Source organism: Ochotona princeps, chromosome 31 (genome assembly GCF_030435755.1).
Source record: "Ochotona princeps isolate mOchPri1 chromosome 31, mOchPri1.hap1, whole genome shotgun sequence".
In the NCBI taxonomy this organism is placed as follows: Eukaryota; Metazoa; Chordata; class Mammalia; order Lagomorpha; family Ochotonidae; genus Ochotona; species Ochotona princeps.
This window is the reverse complement of record NC_080862.1, coordinates 7,298,843-7,322,038: the sequence shown is the minus strand read 5'-3', so window position 1 is coordinate 7,322,038 and position 23,196 is coordinate 7,298,843. Positions and strand designations below refer to the sequence as shown.

Here is a 23,196-nt window from a genome sequence, read left to right as displayed (position 1 = left end):
TACTTTTCAAATAAATAGATTTATTTTAAAAAGATAACCCAGCTCAAATATCTTCTACACTGCTCCCCATGTTCACTCCTCTACCTTCCTCGCCTTGCGCCTTCTGTGCCCTTTGCGCATGTTTTCCCATCAACATGTAAGTTGCTGACTGTTGCAAAATATTTCTTACCCAAGAGACAGTGGGCACATCCCAACAATGTGATTGCTTCATTAATGAGGGAACCCATAAAGTGGGTTCAAGAGAGAATTTGAAGAACCACACTTGCTATAGCAAATGCGAGCAAAATGGCGTGACGAATTAACATTTGATGCAGCCTAGTTAACACCCTACACAGCAATTAAACCACAGCATTTTACTGCAAGGTTCCACCACTGGAAAGAAAACGCATCGGTTTTTAAGGAAATAACGTCTAACTTCACAGACCTGTTAAAAATCTAGACTTAATCCACAATAAATTGTCAGAAATCTTCAGAATTTTCTCCTAGAGAGACAAGGGATCCTGAAGTGGACCCATTTTTTTCCCTTTTTTATTACAGTAGTAGTATTGCAGTAGTCAGAAGTCCATCATTCCTCTGTTTGAGTGTATCATCACACTGTTGGTAGAGGCCCCTTTCTTTTTTATTGTACTGTTACAATTATTTGCATACCAGACATAGCCCCTTTCTCCTTTTGAGAAGAATACTTTTTGCTGGTTATCTATTAACAAGTAGTGGGGTGGAGAAAAGCCCATTGGATACACTAACTTCAAGGTATCTTAAGGACCAAACTGTGCTTTATGTACACTTGTACATCAGTATAGACCAACACACAGAATTGCATGTTAGATCTATCCTAAGCCATCCTAACACATAGCTATTGATTAGATGAACATACATATATAGCTGACTAGGTGAACATGCATACAGAGCTGCTAATTATATTAATGGCTAGATGAACATGTGAGCAGTGTCTGTGTCTTGAATTCAGGGGAACAGACTTGGAGAGTAGCAATGGCACCATGTGGCCATGTAGTCACTATGCGGAATCAGGTCTCCAGTCAGAACAACCCAGATTTCCTAACCATGGGCCAATTGGGTAACTGAAGAACAAAAAAGCCTCATGCTGCTGACGTGGATGTAGTCGGTATTTGGACATCAAGGTCCAGGTGACCCATTGTGAACCACAGGCCAGGGGTCAGGGGTGAGAAGGGCAGCAGCAGCTGGGGTTATGGGCAGCACGTTCTGGTACCCAGGATCAAGGGCTTGCAGCATCCTAGCGAAGGGTATGCCCACGAGAGGCCCAGGAGCACAAGTGGGTTTGCACTCCAGGGCGCAGGCATGGTGCTGGGACTTAGCCAGCACAGCAGCAGCAGGGAGGTGTGGCTGAATGCCAGTGCCAGCAGATGCAGTGGGCAGAGGTGTCAGGATGCCATGGCATCCTGTTAGAGCAACACTACTGTCACCCAGGCTGGGAAAAACCTGAAATACTCTGGCTTTACTGTAGTTCTACAAAAAATGGTGAACAGATTCCACAGATTCTTCACCTGCTTTGTTTTCTTCTCTCTTAGTTTGAATCTTTCAACGCCTCCCCCCGCCCCCCAAAAAAACCCAAATAAAATTGCCTTTTGTTGCTGCTTGGCCTTTTGGCTAAGATCAAGTGTAAAATCGCCTTTCATTGGCCCTTAGGATATGTTTGCTGTTGAAATTGTGAAGTCATTGTCCTCAAACATAATTTGGTGTCTTATACTTCAGTAGTGTTGTAAAGCCCCAACAACACTTCCCTTGTTAGCTGACCCTCCAAATGAAACCAGTGCAGCTTTGGCTGGGCCCTTTCATCTCTATAGGCTTGTCTGTTCTCTACTATCCCTTCAAAATCAGAAAGACAGTGGTTGGGAACATGACCTTCAACTGCTCAAAGTGGATTACTGCTGAGGCTTTAAGGCATGATCGATCAGGTGATCATTTGAAGTCATGAGTCTTTGACCAGAATGAAAGTCCATGTTTAATTTTGTTTCTGCAGATCTGTAACCAGCCGCTTTGCCATGAGCTAAGTTTAGATCAGTTGGCCAGGTTACCATGTGCAAACAGGCAGAGATCATAATTCAAGTTTCCACCATCAATCTTCTCGAAGCTCATGAAATTGACAAGATAAACTTTCAGAGTGTAATTCCCCAAATCAAATAGTTGCACAGTTGAACAGTTGATAGAGATACCCCGACCAGGTAGATTGCTGAAATATTATAGATAAAATGATAAACTTTCAGAGAAATTGTCCATGATTTCACTGATTTTACAAAGGATGAAATGATTTCATTGCTATGCAGTGTAAGAAATAAATCAGCCATGGGCCTGGTGTGATAGCCTAGCGGCTAAAGTCCTCACCTTGAACACGCTGGGAATCCCATATGGGCACAGGTTTTAATCCTGTCAGCCTCACTTCCCATCCAGTTACCTGCTGTGGCTTGGGAAAGCAGTTGAGGATGGCCCAAAGCCCGCGTGGGAGACCTGAAAGGAGTTCCTGGCTCCTGGCTTCGGATCAGCGCAGCTGTGGCCGTTGCGGCCGCATGGGGAATGAATCAGCGGATGGAAGATCTTGTTTCTCTTTCTCTCTGTGAATCTTACAACACGTATATGCATGCACTTTCAGTTTCATGTATCAGCAAATGTATTATTACTTTTGCTTTTATTTTACAGTCTTGTTTTGACTCATCTTCTCTGTCCTCTGCAGTTGAGGAAATAGAGGACAACGTGGTACAATCATTTCGGTTTCTTCTCCCACGTGCTGATTTTTCCTTGGGAGCTGAACATTGTTTGAACACAAGTCAAATGTGGCCAAGTGAGGGCAGTTAGGGCACTAACTTTTCTATGCAATTTCCTATGCACTCAATTTCCTATGCAAATGACAGGGTGGGGGGATTTGTGTATGGGGAGACTGACCCGGTATTTGACATGGTTTCTCCAAAGAGCAAACATTTAACTGAATGTTAGAAGGATGAGGAAGGAGCACCCTGTGCAGTTTGGGGAAGTTGGCAGGGAGCAGAGACTGAGAGCAAAAGAAGACGGCCTGGACAGAGACCCTCCCAGAAGCGCTTAGCAGCTTGCTCTCTGAGGTAGAGGCCTCTGCAGATTTCAGGGACCAGTGATTGACTCTGCTGTGATACGCCCAGTTCTAGCATGGAGAGTACTTGGTAGGCCCAAGTGGGCACAGGGGAGCAGGTGGCACAAGGGAGGAATGGCAGTGGCCTGGGGAATGTGGTTGGAGGGAGGCTGGTAGCTAGGAGGTAGGGCCAGATCAGAGCACCAGGTGAGCAGAGTGCATGAGTTGCAGGTGTGAGGAAGTGAGAATCCAGGAGTTATCCAGAAGGAAGAGCAGGAGCTGGCCTGGCCATTGAGAACCTGGAGAGGTCAGGTCACGTCATTCAGACCAATCCCCGTGCCCAGCCCTTTTTCATAAGGGACTGATCAGATATTCAGGGTGGAGGTTCTGGCTGAACTGACTTGACAGGGTTCTTGCACAATCAGGATTTTGCAAGGAAGTGCCCAGAGGGGCCTAGGAGAAAGTTCAGGAACCTGACTATAGTGTGTTCAAGCAGAGAATCTTGATGGGTATGTATAAACCTTCTTTTACTTAGAGCATGGTTTGGTCATCCTTCTTTCAGGGGTAAGCATTAGCTTGCTTTCAATTTTCTTGTCTGTTTGCGATTTTCCCACTCCATAATCAATAAAGCTGTACATGACCATAGGCGCTGTCCTGTTTGAAGTGTGCTTCATGGGCATCTGGGTCGAAGGACATCTTATCAATGAGTTAATTAGCAGTACCAAGGTGCCTTCCAAAAAGCATTGCTATGGAAATCTTACAGACTTAGCAATCTTACAGTATGCTGTTGAATAATGAAATTGCAGATGGTGCCTTAGGAGGGAGCACAGGAGGTCTCAGAACTTGCCCAGGGTCTTAGGACTCCTGGGGATGAAGCTGGTTGGAGTTTGGCCTTTCCCATCAGGGAGATTTCAGCTCTTTTATTATTGCCTAAAGGGGTTTCTGCGCTTTCCCTGATGGTCCCGTTCATTGCAAAGTAGAACTAACTCCTGCTGGCAGTGTGGGCCCGTATCACATGGTATCTGTGGGAATATGCAACTACACGCACACCCATCCCAACTGAGGTCTTCAGGATGTGGGGCCAGTGAGGTTGAACTTGGAATCCAACCAAGAACTTACACAATGGCAAAGGAGAAGCTCTTGTCTCAACTTGCCGAGTGTCCGAGAAACTTCTAGAAAGGGACATAGAACCAAGTATCTTAAAACAGAGGAGTGAAAAACAAACTAAACCAAAGTAACCCGGATTAGACTACAATGAAGGAATCACTGTGCGGTTCCTGCCCTTGTTGAGTTTCCAATCTGAGATGAGCCCTTTTTCTCAGTACTTCCTAGCAGAGAGATGCACATACAAGGCTAGTTTACAACTGGGGCCATAGTTCTCTCTTTCCTCTCGCTCATTCAGCAATATACAACTGCTTTTCTCCACCAACCCCTTGCACCCCATATCCCTGGCCCCGCCTACCACCGTGGCTACCAATCCCTGCGTCTCTGTACTCCCAAAACGCTCCCCTACCTTCTCTTTCCTTTTCTCTCTCTTCCCTTCATGCTTGCTCCTGGCTCCCTCTCCCTCGTGCAGGGCTCCCTTGAATACCCCCTCCTGCCAACGGGGCAGGAGTCCCCTCTCTCTTCTCTCTGCTTCCACTGCCTCCCCGTGGCCATCTCCCTCTGCCCGGTTTTCTTCCCCTTCTCTGTGCTGGATAAAGACCTCCTGTGTGTCTGCCTATTGGGGTTAGCAGGTGCTGTGGCAGAGGGTATCTGCTGACTGCCCTGGGCCATGGGTCTTTCCAGAATCCTACTGCACAGGCAACGTTTCTTGTTGTGTTTCTTGTTATACATCAGATCTCTCTCTCTCTCTGGCATTTACTTTCTACTTGATAAGCGTCTAGCCATATCTGAGCAAATGCTGGAAATTGAGTCCCTTATCCTGCCTCTGGAGGCACGCTGCCCTGCAGGCCCTCCCTGGGGGTGTGCTGAACTCACAGCTTCCCTACAGGGAAGACCCTACAGGTCTTCTCTGCACTCTCCTATTGAGGGTGACCTGTTGACAACACACAGTGCTTTGTCTGCTCTCCAAATCTCCTAGTTCCTTAGGATGATATTGGCTGCAACCATTGAGCAAATAATAGGCCTTGCTTAAAGATAAAACTGTGTACCGCTGATAAGAACAGACTGAAACTGGAGCTTCAGGTAAGGATGTCCTAATTAAGGTCTGTCTAGTGAGGTGAAGGTCAAAGATGAAAAGTCCACAGGCACTTGTTCTAGCGCCCAGCCTGCTGGCGTCTTGTGCACTAAAGACTTTGTTTTTCCCTTTCATTTCTTGATCTGTCTGCTGATCTCCAGACCCTTATTCTTCTGAAGCAGCCACACTTACATTTTAAAAAGAACTGAGATACTATTCACATAAAAGAAACCTCCTCAAACCCCACATTCTGGTGCTGTAGCTCAGCCACAAGATTGCGGCAATAGTAGCTGCCAAAGCAACCTCATCCTGCCAAGTAGGCCAAGTCCTTGTACATCCATCAAGCAACCACTCCCTGCCCCTTCTCTCTCAGCCTTGGCCAGCTCCTGTCTGCTTTCTGTTTATGGACTTACCCATACGCAGTATTTCATACGCAACCTTTTCTACCCACTTGCTGGTTCACTCCCAAGTTGGCCACAATGCCTGGAACTGAGCTGATCCGAAGCCAGGAGCCAGGAACTTCTTTCAGGTCTTCCTTTTGGGTGCAGGGTCCCAAGACTTTGGGCCATCCTCTGCTGCCTTTCCATGTCACAAGTAGGGAGCTGGAAGGGAAATCGTGCAGCCAGCACATGAACCAGATCTCAGATGGGATGCCAGTGCTTGGAGGTGGAAGATTTGCCAATTGAGCAATTGTGCCAGCCCCAAACTGGTGAAACATGCATAATAAAGTTTACCGCTTTATTTAAGCTTACCATTCTGGGGCATTAAACGCATTTTCATCTCCATACAACTTTATCAGCCTCCATCTACAAAGCTTCTTAATCTTCCCAGACTGAAACTCCAAGTCCCTTATAATCAATCATCCATTCCCTCTCCTCTCAGCTCCAGGCAGCCACCACTCCACCTTTTGTGCCCATGAATTAAACTATTCTGGATGCCTCCTGTAAGCGAAGTCACACAGTATCTGTTCTTTAGCGACTGATTTATTTCATGCAGACTGAATGGAATTCCTGGTTCCTGACTTTGGTCTGGCCCAGCGCAAGCTGTTGAGGGCATTTGGGAGTGACTCAGTGGATGGAAGACTGTTTCTCTCTCTTAGCCATCCAAATAAACTAATAAGCCTCTGGAAAAAATAATGTCCTTGGGGCCAGCATGATGGCTCAGATGATTATCCCCTGCCTGTAAGCTCTGGCATCCCATATAGCATATAGATGCAGATTCTAGTCCTGGCTGCTCCACTTCCCATTCAGCTCCCTGCTTATGGCCTGGGAAAGTAGAGAAGGACCAGCCAAAACCTTGGGACCCAGCCCCTGCATGGGAAGAAGCTCCTGGCTTTGGATTCATTGAGCTCTGGCCATTGCAGTCACTTGGGGAAGGAACCAGCAGATGGAAGATTGTTCTGTCTCTCCTTCTCTCTGTAAATCTGCTTTTCCAATAAAAATAAATATAAAATTTAAAAAAAGAATACCCTCATTATTGTCTTTTTTAAGACTACATTGACTTTAAGACCTTAAGACATGATTGATTTTTAAAGACTTAAATGACTAATGTTATTTTTTTAAGTGGAATGTTTATTGTATGGATATACCATATTAGTTTGTCCACATATTGCTACTGGATATTTGAGTTGTTTCTGTCTTTTCACTACTATGAGTGGCTAGGAACATTGAAGTAAACCTTTGAGCACATATTTCAGTTCTTTGGGGTGTATGCCTTGGAGTGGAATTGCTGGATCCTATCTTAGTGAGAAACCACAAATTCTCCTCCACCATGACTTGAGCTACTTTATGTTCTCATACAATGGAGGAAAATATCCGCTTACATATCCCTAACAACCAAAGAGGCTAAACATTTTTTTCATGGGTTTGTTGACTATTTACATATTTCCTTTGAAAAAAAAATGTCTATTCCTTTGCCCACATTCTAATTGGGTTGTTCATAATTTTTGATGCTGATTTGTCAGGGCTTTTTATATAGTTTGGATACTAGGCACAATGTCTGTATTTTAAGGATCTTCAAAAGTATTTCCACAAGGCCTTAGGGAAGCAGCAAATCTTTCTCTTCATTCTCGGTTCCCTGGGATCAACGAGGCTCTTGCTGTCTTTTTTCTTCACCAAAGGCTTTGTTGTCTTTGCTTCTGAAAGGTTGGCTGGAAAGGCGACCTAATTGCCCTTCCCACACCTGTACCCCCAGAGTCTGCCTAAAACGGCAGGAGGGTGCTTGCTGCACAATGTCTGAGTTCTCCACAAGGTTTAAAACTGATCTTGGTGGGGTGCGGTGCAGTGGCCTAGCGGCTAAAGTCCTCACCTTGCACGCACTGGGATCCCATATGGGCACCGGTTCTAATCCTAGTAGCCCCGCTTCCCATCCAGCTCCCAGCTTGTGGCCTGGGAAAGCACACAGTGGTTCTAGGAAGAGGGGATGGCGGTGGGGAACCTATTTCCTTTTCCGACAAGGTCGTATTGGACCTGTCATTTTTTTTAAAAAAGATTTATTTATTACAGAGAGGAGGAGAGACAGAGAGGAAGACCTCCCGTCTGCTGACCCACTCCCCAAGTGGCCACAAAGGCCGGACGCGACCTGATCCGAAGCCAGGAGCCTCCTCCAGGTCTCCCACGCAGGCCCAGGGTACCCAGGCTCCGGGCTGTCCTCAACTGCCCTCCCAGGCCATGGGCGGTCATATCAGGGATACTAGACCCCTTGGAATAGCCCCCTTGGAACAGCCAGGGAAGTCTTGGAGACGCCACCAACTCTGGGCAGGAGGAACGGCAGACCCTGGGTATGGCAGAGGAGTCCCTCTCACTCAGGGGCTTGGATCTTGGCCCACAACGCGTCAGCGCGCCAGGGCCCAGGGGTTCTCCCCACCGAGTTGACTGCGGTCTCACCTACAGCTCTCACCGCAGTCTTTGCTAGGAGCTGCCAGGCGACTCTGGTCACCAAGGCTACGGTCATGGTCATGGCCACGGAAAGCACGACAGCGCGGGCTCCGGTGAGGGCGTATCGTCCCCTACGGCCCAGCCTGGACACCCGCGGGAGGAGTGCGCCTACCTCAGGGCCTGGAGGGGTGGAGGGCAGCTCCTTACCCGGCCTGACAGGAGCACCAAGACGAAGCCTGCTGGCCATGGTGGTCTGCTCCGGCGTTCCGGCCCTCGCCGCCCTCACCAGCACCGGGGGTCTAGGGTCTCCGGACCTCCTGGTGGCTGAGGCAAACATTCCCAGGCTGCCTTCCAGCCCTGGGCGAGGTGGGAGGAGAGCCGCGGGTCACACCGTGAGGAGCCCGGGAGTGTGGCGCCTGAGCGCACTGCTCTCGGAGGCGCGCACTCGGAGCGCACGGCGGCACCGTGGGAAGCCGGGACTGAGCCCTGAAGAGTGAGAAGGGATCCGTCAGGTGGAAGAGGGCAGGTGGCTTCCAGGGCAGAAGGCTGTGTGAGCCTAGAGCTGCCGGTGCAGCTCAGAGCTGTGTGGGAGCTGTGCGTGCGACCCGCAGCTTTTACTAAGCAGGCAGCTGAGGCGCAACACGGAGCTGCGCTGCCCCAGGTTACCCACTAGAGGGCCATGATCTCCAGCCCGGATTTAATGGATAGCAGGAATTGGGGGGCGTCCAGGTCGGGGAGCCCAGCTCTCGGGAAGCCCACCTCAAGGCTCCGAGGAAGGATGACTGTGGAAGAGCTTGTGCTGGAACCTAAGTGAGCTGCCTAAGCGTCTGCAGTGCTACGATAACGGGGAGATTCTGGGCTGGGGCGGGACATGTGGCAAGCTCACTTCCCAGCAGCACCCAACCTCGCTTTCTCTTTGGGCAGCAAGCAGTGCCTGCCGCCCTTGCAGGCATTCCAGAGACAACTCGGTCCCCCTCAGCTCACATGCGTGCTGGGGGCCCCATTGTGTCATTTAGGTGAGCCAGCAAGGTGTGGGGGAGATTGGGAGGGACTGAAGGGCAGGCCGCAGGGGATTGCCACTGATGCTCGCCTGTGGGTTGGGAGGGGAAGGAGCTGGAGAGCTTGGGGGATGGGAATCTCAGGTAAGATGCCAAGAAGTTACTTTTGATTGGTGGGTGACTGGAATGCTGTGAATTTCCTGAGCTGTGAGGAGAAGTAAGTGGCGCCAGGTGTAGGATGGCTTGGTCTCAACCCTGTGATGGTATTTGAGCCACTCCTCACGAATAATAGGCTGTAAGGAACTCTGGGCCCTGGTGAAGTTACCTTGCCCCTTCCCATTTCTTACCCTTTCAAGAGCACCTCTCCCTAGTTTCCTCCTCCCCTCCCCAACTCCAGCACCCTTGAGGAAGAGTCAGGAGAATCAACTGGCAGAGTGGTTGTCCTGATGAAGGAGACACAGCCTAGGGCAACCCCTGTCTCTGGGTTCCTGCCAGGGAGCAGGTTCCTGATGGGAGGAGGAAGCCACCTGCCCCACCTTTAGGATGTCCTTCTTGTCCTGAGCAAAGTGCCAGACCTTGTTGTCCCAGGTGTCTGAGTTCTCCCTTTTTCCTTTTCTGCCCTCTGAGTGACTCCTGTTGCTCCCCCTCCCCTGAGATGGTGCCTAGAAGACCCCCCTTCCTCCATCTCCTGGAGATGCTCCTCCCTTGGGGCCCCCTCCTGTCACTATGGCAGGCACCTCTCTCTCTCTCCCTCTCTCTCTTAAATAAATCTTGCTTTGCACACTGAGGTATCCAGTTGAAAATTCTTTCATGGGAAGCAAGAAATGGTGTTGCTGGTGTCTTTTGTGTTGAGTTCCTGCAGCAATATCACAGAGAACCAGTCCGCATTGCTCCCGGAGTGGGGCCGTCACCTCCCTCTCCTGCCATTGTTTCCAGGGCCTGAGCTCAGTCCCAGCCTGCACCCTACGTGGCATCTGGAGACATGCAGATAGCTCCTCTGGCCAAGGTTTCTTCTTGATAGCTGAGGAAGGGTTGCTGCTGTTTGCCTGTCTTATGACAAAGATGACCAAGGAAACTTGGATTTGAGGAGTTATGTCGTAGAGTTGAAAACAAACTGGAGTAAACATGGCTCATTGTTAGTTGCAATACTTGCTGCTTTTGTAACTTGTGCTTTGCTTGCTTTGCTAAGAAACTGTGTGAGCTTGCAGGCCAAGTGGCCTATATGACCTTTAGCACCCAGGGACCCCAATTCCCATGAATCAAGGCCTAAGTTTGCTTATCTCACAGGTTGCTTCAAGTAATTAAGTAAGTGGTTATCTTAATAACTGGACAGGAGAGGAGCCAGGCCTGGGCTGTCCAGCCAAGATAGGCAGGGAATGTGTGGCCTTTCTCACTTCACCTTCCAAGCCATTGGAAGTTGCCCCTTGGATGCTGTTGTGAACTGCCTCTATAAAACCCTGCGTATGTGCTGTTCCGGGCTGCACGGGTAAGAGGTGTCCTTCTGACTGGACGTCAGCCGGTCAGTTGCCTTGCCTCTCGTTTATAATAAAAGCTTGTTGTGAGTGTCACTGGTGAATGTAACATACTGTTTTAACGGTCGAGTGGATGCAATAAAGTGAGTTCCCCGGGTCATGTAGACAGCAGGCATCCTGAGTTTTTGGATAGTGTGACTCATTTCCCACACCCAGCTCAAACTAAGTGCCTTTGGAGGGTTTATTTTTAAAGTTTTTGCTTGGAGAATAGTTTTGTGAAGTTGGTTTAGAAGAGGTGTTGCTTTAAAATTTGTAGTCTTAAGCATTCCTGTTCTTAGAAGTCTACAGTACTTGTTGTGGATTGCGTGACCTCTGCATATTGTTTCTCTGTTCTTGGAAAATCGCAAATTCTACAGGCAAAGAATAGAAGCCTGTGTGCATCACTTTATGTGGTGTCTGTTGGGCTGTGTGACTCTTCTCTTCAAATCATTGACCTGAAAAGTGTGGCCCTCCAAGGGTCTCGGGACCTGGGCCGTTGGAGCAGTGCCCATTAAAACAACACACTGGGCACCAAGGAGTGTAAGTCCAGTGCAAAGGGCTTTATTTCAGCTCCTATGAAACTTCATGTGCGAAGCTAGATTTTCAAACCATGGAGAATGTTCCATTGTGGCAAAATTCACTGTCCTGTCACTAGGACAGGAGTCCTCTTTCTTCCCTTCCTAAATCAGTCCTGCTTTGCAAACTAGAGTTGTCTGCATGAACATTCTTCTTTTGTGAGGTAGAGTGTTTATGTTGAATTCTCTGCAACAGCAGCACTGTGCCACACAAATCTTGGATATAGAGGAACTGTCTTGGGGAAGCATTACTTAGAACCGTGTACCCTGGGAAGGACACATTTTACATTTTGTCCTGTGCATTTGTGAGTGGAAATGTGCCCTATTCTGGGAATTTCAAATTTCACCCTATTGCACTAAATTGATCACCTCATACTGCTTCGGTGAAGTAAAACTCCTCTCTACTCGGGTATCAATTCCTCGCCCTCCTTTCTCTTTCTCTTTTCTTTTCTTTTTTTTTGTTTTCTGTTCAGTTATCCCCTGACATATATCCTTACTCCAGTTCATCTGGGTGTAGGTGGTCCCTTGTTTTCCTGCTTCTGATTCTCCCTGAAACTCTCTCCTAATCTGCACATCTAGCCATGTAGTTCAGCCTTTCCTATGCGATGTTAGTTACATGCTACATTTAGGGAAGTGGCAGTGTTCACAAGCAATCCTATGGCATGTATGTAGAAAGGAAAGTTTTGGGTTTCTGTGTACGTTGCTTCTGTGTATTTGAAAGTAAGTATATCACTGTTTTGGTTTTTGGAATTAAGTTTTAGTGTTCCTTCCATGTTGCATTTGTGTCTACTCATGGCCTAGAATCATTCACCTAGAATTAGGGATGTGTGTAGGTCCATTAATGTGATGCACCTATGTTCCATGTGCTACGGCAACTGGACTTCTACAACAGCCTCATTTTCAGAACACTTGGTTTCCATGGACGAGCTAAGTATCTTTGGATATTCTAGGGGCATGCACGCCTGTAACATAACATATGATTATATATTCTCCTTGTTTGTCATGCCAGTCTGCATCAAGTGTGTCTTTCTTAGTTAATCTTTTCTTTTTCCAGGCATGTGTTTCTGCATTTATTTTCCTGTCAGATCAAAACACCCTTAGAAAAGAATTTTATTCATGCTCATCTACTTAGCGACCAAGATGGTTCCAGATGTAAAGTTTGCAGTTGTGTTTTGATAATTAGTAAAACATGCAGAAGCAGCACAGGATATTGCAGCTTTAATATCTGTTTTCTCCATCATATACAGTCCAGAGCAGGTTTCAGTTTATATAAAATACAGATAAGGCACACACATACACAGATAGAGATGGTGCCCACCCAACTCTCAGATTCCTAGTCTTGTAACAGGATTGACAGTTTGAACTGAAGAGAAATGTGTCATTGCAGGGATTCTTGTCCTTTGAGGATGTGGCTGTGACATTCACCCTGGAAGAGTGGCAGGACCTGGATGATGCTCAGAGGACCTTGTACAGGGATGTGATGCTGGAGACCTACAGCAACCTGTTATCACTGGGTGAGCAACAGCCACAGTTAATTCCCAGGAACAAGGTGTGTAAAACTTGTTGGCAAATCATAGGTTTACAAGGTTTGATGATCGTTAGGGAGAAGATGCTAGTCAATCCATAAATGTGTCACTTTTTAGAGAAAAGTTCAAGTGGGCCTATTGATTGTGCAGCTCCCCAAGCCATGCTTTGTGTCCTTTTGTGTCCCCCCTGACTTGGTAATGTGGCAAAGTTCTACATTATTTCCCATTAGCAGGGCCCTGCATCCCTAAACCCGAAGTGATCTTCAAGTTGGAGCAAGGAGAAGAGCCATGGATGGTAGAACCTTCAAACGGGAGCCTCCCAGGTCAGTCATTGCATACTGGCTGGGGAGTCTGGGTAAAAGCCCAGCAGAGATTGGCAGTGATGACCCACTTCACTGATTTTTTTTCCCTTGTCAATGCTAGCCATGAAAACATTAAATATAAGCAATATACAACCTCCAAGGGGGTCTGTCATTCATATACCCATGCCTTTCATTTTGCTGAATGTATTCTTACATTTCTCTACAATCTAGTCCTCCTAATTGCCTTTACATTTTTTTTTAACACTTTTTACATTCCTCGTATTCTTATTTGTTTTCTCCATGACAGTGGACTTTTTTTTTCCTCCTCAGTCATTTATTCACAAGTTTGATTCTTTTTTTTCAGTGTGTGTTAATGAAACATGTTTTAAGAATAGTACTTTTATAGTTGTACCTCTTGTAACCATAGTGATCAAAATAATATGTGTCTATTATAGAGTTTAAATTATATTGAGAAGAAACACAAAATATATATGATATATAATGTGTATTATATATTATGAATATTATATCATATAGTTTTATTATTATATATGTGCGTGCGTGTATACAACATGTGTATGTTAACAACTTCACAAGAACCATGAGGAACGTAACTACAGTAAATGAGAAAAGACAAATAGAGAAAGGTAGAGCATTTTCATTTAGGGCCTATAGTCAGAAGAGACAGTTTTATGGCAGGGATAACTCAGGTCCTTTCTGTCTAAAGTTGCATAAAATATGTGAATGAACTTAGATTTTAGATCTAAGGGTGGATCACAAATTTGAGACTAGTTGTTTAATTCTGATATTTCAAGTCACAAAATGGATTAGGGAATTGCTTTGGTCCAGGAGTATGCTCTCTGTGTCACAACATTGGAAATCCTGATGCTGAACAGGACCCAGCAGCTGCAGTAGCAGCATCCCATATAGGCACCAGTTCAAATCCCTGTTGTTCTTGATTCCTCTGAATTTTCTCTTATTGGCAAAAATATCTCTTCCTTTTACATGAGACATCCATAAGAAATGTCAGGTGTGGTTCATGATGACATGATTTGTTTCTCATTTTAGATCTCCAGAGAATGAACAGCTGGATTGGGAGGAGCCAGGAGAGCCAACCGGACATATACATCAAGGTGTCATCACCAATGTCGACATTTCACCTGAAGACAGAGTTAAACTAGGAAAGACACTGAAGTTGAATTCAGTCTGTATTTCACACCTGGTTGTGAATGAAAGGGGATATTCAGGAACAAAGTCTGAGAAGCAAAATGGGTGCCAGGGCACGCTTCCTCCTGGTCATGCTGAGGAGCTGTTTCCTGGAGAGAAAGCTGATGCTCAGAATCTAAGTGGGAAACCCCTCAGAGGTCATGAACAGTGTGGGAAAACCTCCCAAAAGGCCTCCCTTACCATGCCCAAAAGAACTCGCACAAGGGACAAGCGCTACAAATGTGAAGAATGTGGGAAAGCTTTTTTTCAGAAGTCACGCCTCGATATCCATCAAAGAACTCACACAGGGGAAAAACCTTATGAGTGTGAAGAATGTGGCAAAGCTTTTACTCAGAAGTCATACCTCATTGTCCATCAGAGAACTCACACAGGAGAAAAGCCCTATGAATGTAATGAATGCGGACGATCCTTTAGTGACAGGTCGTCCCTGTGCAAGCATCAGAGAATTCATTCAGGTAAGAAACCCTATGAATGTAATGATTGTAAGAAAAGGTTTCATTGTAAGAGTACGCTCATTAAACATGCAAGAACTCACACATGGGAAAAGCCTTATGAATGTGAAGCATGTGGGAAAGAGTTTACTCGGAAGTCATCGCTCAGTATCCATCAGAGAACTCACACAAGGGACAATCGCTACAAGTGTGAGGAATGTGGCAAAGCTTTTCTTCGGAAGTCACGCCTCATTGTCCACCAGAGAACTCACACAGGGGAAAAGCCTTATGAGTGTGAAGAATGTGGCAAAGCTTTTTTTTTCGGAAGTATTGCCTCATTGTCCATCAGAGAATTCACACAGGTAAGAAACTATATGAATGTAATGATTGTAAGAAAATGTTTTATTGTAAGAGCGACCTCACTAAACATGCAAGAACTCACACAGGGGAAAAGCCTTACGAATGTGAAGAATGTGGGAAAGCTTTTACTCAGAAGTCATACCTCAATATCCATCAGAGAATTCACACAGGGGAAAAACCCTATGAATGTAATGAATGTAATGAATGCGGGCGAACCTTTATTGACAAGTCGTACCTCTGCAAGCATCAGAGAATCCACACAGTTGAGAAACCCTATGAATGTAGGGATTGTAGGAAAACTTTCCGTCAACGGGCATCCCTCATTGAACATGAAAGAGTTCACACAGGGGAAAAGCCTTACGAATGTGAAGAATGTGGGAAAGCTTTTAGTAGGACATCAAACCTCATTGATCATCGGAGAATTCACACAGGGAAGAAACTAGGAATGTAATGAGTGTAGGAAAATGTTTTATCGTAAGAGAGACTTCGCTAAACATGTAAGAACTCACACAGGGGAAAAGCCCTATGAAGGTGATATATGTGGGAAAGCTTTTAGTGAGAAGTCAATGCAGACTAATCATAAAAGAATTGACATAGGGGAAAAGCCCTATGAAGGTGCAGCATGTAGGAAAGCTTTTGTTCAAAAGACATCCCTTAGAGTCCATCAGAGGATCCACACGGGAGAAAAACCCTACGTGTGAAGTGAAGGCGGAAGAACTTTTGGTCAACACTCACACCTCTGGAAGTATCAGAGAATTCATACAGCTGAGACACTGGATGTAAAGGTTGTGGAAAATCTTTCAAGCAAAAGTCACAAGTCAATGTATATGAAAGAATTCACACAGGGGAAAACCCTGTGAATGTGATAAGTGTGGGAAAGCCTTTGGGTATAAAGGAGGCCTTGGTCAACATCTCAAAAACTATGAATGGGGGCCTAGCATGGTGGCTTAGCAGCTGAAGTCCTCGCTTTGAATGTGCCACGATCCCACGTGGGTGCCGGTTCTAGTCCCTGCAGCTCCACGTCTCATCCAGCTCCCTGCTTGTTTCCTGGAAAAGCAGTGGAGGACGCCCCAAAGCCTTGGGAACCTGCACCTGTGTGGGAGACCTTGAAGAGCTCCTGGCTCTGGTTTCAGATTGGCGCAGCACCAGGCGTTGCAGTCACTTGGGGAAGGAATCATTGGATGGAAGTATTTCCTCTCTGTCTCTCCTCCTCTCTGTATATCTGACTTTGCAATAAAAATAAAAGAAATCTTAAAAAAAAACCCTATGAATGTGGGAAATCCTTTTCAAGCAAAACAAACCTCATCAGACACCACAAAAAGCACACAGAAGAAACTCCCTCAGAATGTCAGATGTGGGCAAAGCTTTTGCCAGAAACCGTACCTCAGCATGTCAGGGAACTCGCAATGGAGAATACCGCTGAGTAGCAGAGACCAGCTAAGTGTTCCCTGAAATCCACCAGTGGAGTATTGATGCAATGTTTCACCTTGATCTCTGGTACTAGCTGTCTGTAAACTCAAAATTCCACTCTACCTTATGCGTTATCAAATCATGGTGTTATTTTTTACAAACTGTCTGAGGCCTCTCCCCGTTTCTGTTTTTGTAAAAGCTGCAGTAACCAAGTATGTTATATAGCAACATATGTATAGCTATATAAACATATATAAGCATTAACATAAATATATAAATGTCAACATATTTACTATATGTTGTCCATTGGCAGAATTCCCTCCTCTTAAATATATACCAACTGCTCTTAGCGGTTTGTGAGTGACAACCCTCTGACTTCATCCTGAGAAGAGGCATCAGCACTGAGGGAGAATGGGGGTGTGGTGTTTTGAGGCTTATCTAGGTCTGTTACAAACACAGAGGAACCCCAATGAAAAAAAATTGGCATGTGATATCACAGTCTGGTTTTCTTAAGACTAATTTTGAGTTTCATCCAAATTTATCCTGCACATCACTTGACAGGACAAGGTGGGGCTAGATCAAGTGTGAGCTCCACAATGCCTGGGACAAGGGCTCTGGAAGCTTCTTTCATGTCCGTTTAGTAAGGAACCTCATTATTAGGTTCAATTAACTGTTATCTTAGCAGATTGCTTGATTCATCAGTGGCTTGTAAACATCTGTAGTGAGGATGTCTTTCCCCTCAATTATATATGTATATATATATTTTAAAGATGCTTGGAAAGGCAGATATACAGAAAGGAGAAGAGACGGAGAGGAGTATCTTCCATGCGATGGTTCACTCCCCAAGCAGGCACAATGGCTGGAGCTGAGCCAATCCCAAACCAGGAGCCTCTTCTGGGTCTCCCACGCGAGTGCAGGATCCCAAAGCTTTAGTCTGTCCTCGACTGCTGTCCCAGGCCACAAGCAGGGAGCTGGATGGGAAGCAGGGCTGCTGGGATTAGGACTGGCACCCATATGGGATTCTGATGTATTCAAGGCAAGGACTTTAGCCACTAGGCTACCATGTCAGGCCCATTCATAATAATTCTGCTTCATTTTGTTTCAGTGTTCCTAATTCCTGTGTGACATATTCCTTAAATTTCTTGAACTGCTATATGTGCTTCTCATTGTTGATAAGAAGCTTTTATTGAGTTTTCTGAATTCAGTATTCCCCATATTCTCAATGTATTCCTCTGTTAACTCTGAGGTTGCGAGTTCTCAAGAACAGGACATGTTGTGGGTGGTACCTTTCCCAAAGGCCAGGTTAGCAGCCAGTTTCAGAAACTGATCGGATCACCTTTGTTTAGAATTAACACGTGTTAGCAGCAATTATTTGTAAGCAATACTAACATTAGCAGATCTTGGTCAGCCCCCTTTTCTTCCTGCTGAACCTGATAGAATCATGGAGGCCAATCAATGAGAAGGAAATGCTCTTTTTTCTTTTCTTTTTTTTTTTTTGGTCAAGGTTCAGAGGTAAAAGTTCCAATGAGAAAAGTAGTTTCTCGCTCTAAAATCGTTTGAAACATTAACTCATGCATTTTCTTGAAGAAGTGCAGGGGAAGAAACGGGAATGTAGTACGAGGAGTTTGGTTGGATCAGAAAAACAATGATCAGATCCCAGCAGGTACTAACATTTGGTAACTGACAATTGCTGTTCAGTAGGGCCTTTGAACTTGGCGAACAGTACCCAGTACACTTTAATTGGCACCCAGAGGATTGAAAAGTTTTAGAATTGACTCTTGGGAGAAGCTTCCCAGGCAGTGACGTGTGGTGAGTAATTTTACATCAGCAGTTTGAACGTGCAGGGGAGAGACTGAAATGGAGAATTTTGATCAAGGCCAAAGGTAACTTCCACGATGGAGTCTGTTTTATCTGTAGACTCGCAGAGGCCCTCTCATAGCCTGTTCATATGCTATGTACACAGGCCTTCTAGAAACAGTCCGTAGATCGTCACGTGGTAGGTGGGTGGCTCCAGTTGGCCGTTTTTCTCTCTTCCAAGACCAAGTAGCGGTAGAACCGAGACCAACTGCTCACGGCCGCCAAACGTCCCACCCCGTCCTCGGGGGAGGAGTTGGTCACATTCCAGGACCGTTAAACCCTTAGTTGGTTGGTGTCGGGACCAGGGGAGGTGGCTAATGGGACACAGCAGTCACTCCAGCTCGCAGACTCTGACCCGAAGACCTCAAGGCTCAATGTTGGTGGCGAAGAGCCTTGCACCAGCACTGCAGGGTAATATGGGAACACTGGCAGCCAGCGGTGTTCTGGGCTCAGAGAGGCAACAGGCCACCACCAAAGCACCAAGGTGGAGTTGCTGCTTCAAGGTCTGGGCCAGGGTAGTGGAGCAGTTGCAGCCAGAGCTCCTGGTGTCTGCAAAGCAGAGGCCACTGTCCCTCCCTACTGTGCCAGGAGCGCCCCCTGGGGGATCAACCTAAGTTATGCTACTGGCGGAGCTCTGCAGGAGCTCAGCATTTGCTAGAGGTCACTGTGTCAGGAGAAACGCGTGGAACTGCTGTTGGTATATCAAATTCTCTTCCCTCATCGCAATGCGCAGTTAGCTGCCTGGCCTAATGGAGGAACTAATATTTTGACTGTTTCAGGTCATTGTTGTAATGAAGTGTCCAGAGGCATTTGCTTAGCTCCTAGCTTTGCAGGTTCATGGGCATGGTGCTGCCATGGGCTAGGCTTGTCACATCACATCATGACAGATGACTCTGGTGAGGGTGTGGATGTCAGCGAGGCATCATTTCAGGCCTCCCCAGAGAGTGAGCTGTGGGGATGTAGGCTCAGGCTTTTGTAACCATATACTCTCTCGTGAATACCCTCTAGGATATAGTGATCTTCAAAGGTAGCAAAAGAGCTCAGTAAGGCTCTCCTCTTATAAAAAATCCAGACAACTTTCAATGCTGTCATCCCAGAGACCACGCTTCCAATCAAAGCACCTTTTGCTGGACAAGAAAACGTCCAGGCCAGGTATGTTTTACATTATTTGATCTTAACGTTGAAGGATGTCTGCATAGTTTAAAATGATTGGTGGGAGAGTGGACATTCATAATGTATTTGGAAATACTGGTGGTATTTTCTATATGATAGATCACTCTGAGCACTAAAATTCTGTACCCTTGGGCGCTTGCTTCATAAAAGAGACATGATAGAGCAACAGATATATACAACATCAATAGCTGGAAGATACAAGCTTCCTTAATGAATACTCAGTCAACACTTACTTAGTTAAAATAGCATCCTCATCACTTCCAAAGTTAGTATTGGATTTCGTTTTTTTGTTGCCTTTCTATCAGTTCTTCACAGTGTTTTTCTAGTATAGACCGCAGGTGTGACAAGTCCTTCAGCTTAGCTGTGCCAGTCATAATACTGCCTACCCATCCTTGCCTGAGTGCAAGGATGTTTCACATGTTCTGTGGAAAGTTGTTCCTCTGATGGTTGGTCTCACCCTTTACTGGCATTCACCCCAACGCGCAGTGTCTGCCGATCTACCCTCTATGACCACGCTGTTTTTTAAAATTATTTACTTATTTGAAAGAGTTACAGAGAGACAGATTGAGAGATCTTGCATACACTGGCTATCTCTCCAAATGGAGATGAAAAGCCAGGAGCTTCATCCAGGTCTCCCCAAGTGCTTGGGTCATCATCCCGTGCACCCCCCGGTGCATGCTCGGGGAGCTAGGGCATCCGGGGGTCAGCAGAACCTAAAGCAGTGCCCGAGCTGATGCTGGCATCACAGGCGGTGGCGCTACCCACGGTTATCCAAAACCAAGTGGGATGTTAGGAGTTAGCATGAATGTGTTGCTTGAGCCTCAAGGATAATTCCAATTCAAAAGGAGATTGAAAAAGCTACACGAAGAAATAAAATTCACATTTCTACTTTAAACGTTTTTAAATTGATTTTCCTGGGAGTGGGCTTTTCTAGAAATGATTTGTATTTTGCTTATTCTATCATACAGAATAAGCAATACTTTGCACAACTTTTTGCTTCCAGAGTTGCCCGACTACAGATCGCTGCAGAGGGAATTTGGCACACAAAAATCCTGCTACTGTGGGCCCTGAGACCACACCCATGGAGTCCTTGACTGCTGATTCGCTGTGAAGACCCTTCGAGCAGGAAGCAGCCAGATGGAGCAGCAGCCCAATTCCCTGACAGCAGTTCAGGACTTCAGTGCAGACGAGGGAACAAAGGGAGAATGGGAACAGTGGCAAGGTAGAGACGGGACAAAAGGCTCTCTGGGGATGTGGAAATTGTTCATAATCTTGCTGGGGAACTGGCCTGAGCTGAGAGGCCAATCTGATAAAGTGTCATCAAGAATTAGACTGAGAAGTCAGGAGCCAAGCAGGCTCAGGCACCTGGACCACACAGGAGGCCAGCTGGCTGGAGTCACCTGGGTCAGCCTGAGGAGGACTGTGAAGACAAGCAGCTCCCCTGAGAGACCCCCGAGGCAGAACTTTTGCCCTTTGAGAATATATTTGGTGTTTTCCATATGTAACCCCTCCCACAGGAGAGTAGTGGACCTCCTTCCCTCCTGGCTCTCTTCACAGCAGTAGCTGCTTTCCCTTTGCCTCAACTGCTTTGCTGAACTCACCTTGTCACGTGTTCATCTGCTTCATGCTCCTCTCCCTCACACTGCCCAGGGTTCGTCTAGCTGTCCCATCAGCTCATCAAGAGGCAGGAGTTCCCCCTTCCTCGGACTTTCTGTTTGGGGAAGGCACCAAGGGCTTAGATGGTGCCGATGCCATGTGGGGGGCTCATCTTGCTCTCTGTCATTTTGTTACATATTCTTCTTCTTTTATAGTGTTAATCTAGAGATGACAGCTTTGATCCCTGGTTGGTGATTGCTTAAAACTAATTATTCATCTTACCATTGACTCCTTTCTGCTCATATTTGGTTTATTCTACTTACTCTCAGATTCCACACGATTGCCATGAACTTTAGTACATAAAGCATGACAGTGTTGTTTTCTGTATCAGTACTCTTAATACTTTGTCACACATTCAATTTTTGTTTGTATACTTCATTTTTGTCTGAGCTTTTATTTTTTTGAGGAGCTTTTTGTCTCTTGCCTGATAAACTCCACTTATTTATTTGGTTCAAACTGCTGGTGAGAAATTGCTCTAGTATTGTTTCCTGAAATAACTATGCTGAGGGATACTTATGCTAGATGTAGAAATTAGAGGATGTATTGTTATCTACTTGTATTTTAATTCCATTTCTTATGCTCTTGTGCAGCATATTGAAGTCTCAGATTCTGTTTTGTCGTTTGGGGCAGTATGTCAATTTTCACAGTGATTTTAAAATTTTCCTCCTGTCCTTTATGCTATTTATTTGTCCTGATTGTTGAGGGTCTTGAATCTGTGAGACAGTATTTTCAATTTTGGCAAAATCTTCAGGCATCCCTTCCTATCTTATTTCTATCACTAGCTGCTTTCCACCTTTTGCAATTCCAGCTGTCTGATCTTTGCACATCACCATAAAGCCCTTCAATCTAATAAGTCAATCTTGTTACGTCATCTCCTTAAGATTCAAGAACAGTGTTTTCTCATATCCCAGAACATAATTTTTATCATCTTTCATTTTTAAATAGAGTTAAGAGTTCTTTTAAAGATTAAATTTTCTGAAAAATCCGAGTTACAGAGGGAGTGGACAGAAAGAGAAAGAGAGAGAATATTCCATCTGCTGATTTATTCCCCAATGGCTGCCACAGTCAGAACTGGAGCAGGCTGAAACCAGGAGCTTGGAGCGCCGTGCAGGTCTCCCATGTGGATGGAAGAGGTCAGGAGGTCAGGGTGTCTAGGACACTCTCTGTTGATTTCCCCACCGCATTCACAGGGAACTGAGCAGACAGGGAAACATCCAGAACTCCACTTGGTATTCAGATGGGATGCTGGTGTTGTATCCCCAGCTAGGGCAGCGCAGACCAGGTGACGTTTGCCTGCCAGGTAACAGTGGGGAATTCCTTCCTTCCAGCATTTCAGGACACACCGAGATGGCAGAATCTTAAAAAAAAATTGTTTTTGAACTTTGTATTAAGACATAGTACTTGTACATTTGGGCTAGAAGGTGATTTTTGTACGTATGTATATGTATATATAATTTTCACCTGCGCATGTCACGCCACCAGACTCTCCACTTCCTTATTTTTGAGAAGAACACACCATCTTCAAAGTAGAAAGCTCTTCCCGTAAATCAAGTCTGCTGGTGCAATGTCTTAGGCTTCCTAACCTCCAGGATAACAAAGGTAAATTTCACTTCTGTTTCAGGTCAAGTTATCTTGTCATGGAGTAGCCAAATACACCTGAGACATCTACAGATGCCTTGATTTCTCCCGAATCTGGATAATTTTGGAGATTAGAACTCATCAACTGACACTTATGAGCCCTTCCATTCCTGAACTTCACCAAATGCACTGCCTTCTCCCGAGACTCTGAAGAGCAACCCGGTCATTATCTCAGGGGAACATGAAGATGAAAAACGCCTTGCTCTCTGCTCTGTACATGTGAAGAATGCTTCTGATGGTATCTGGGACAGAACAGTTTGTTGAAGTGTACCATATTTTCAGAACATACCACTCAGGGTACAGGAAATCAGGAATGGATAGTTTGAGGACAGACATCAGGAGATTTTTGAAAGTCAAAAGTGATTTGTTTAAAAAAAAGAAAGAGAAATGAAAAGGGCGTT

At 45.8% G+C, this 23,196-nt stretch overlaps 2 protein-coding genes across 2 annotated transcripts in view; one reads left to right on the top strand and one right to left on the bottom strand.

Moving 5' to 3' along the window:
* Nucleotides 1-23,196, bottom strand: part of MFSD14B (major facilitator superfamily domain containing 14B) — a 117,556-nt gene that overhangs the window by 29,716 nt on the left and 64,644 nt on the right. The window lies entirely within an intron of this gene.
* On the top strand, nt 12,356-15,762 carry LOC101533194 (zinc finger protein OZF-like). Its single transcript, XM_058657303.1, has 5 exons — nt 12,356-12,367; nt 12,603-12,745; nt 14,112-15,033; nt 15,114-15,474; nt 15,557-15,762. The coding sequence occupies exons 1-5, from the start codon at nt 12,356-12,358 to the stop codon at nt 15,760-15,762; spliced, it is 1,644 nt and encodes a 547-aa protein (XP_058513286.1).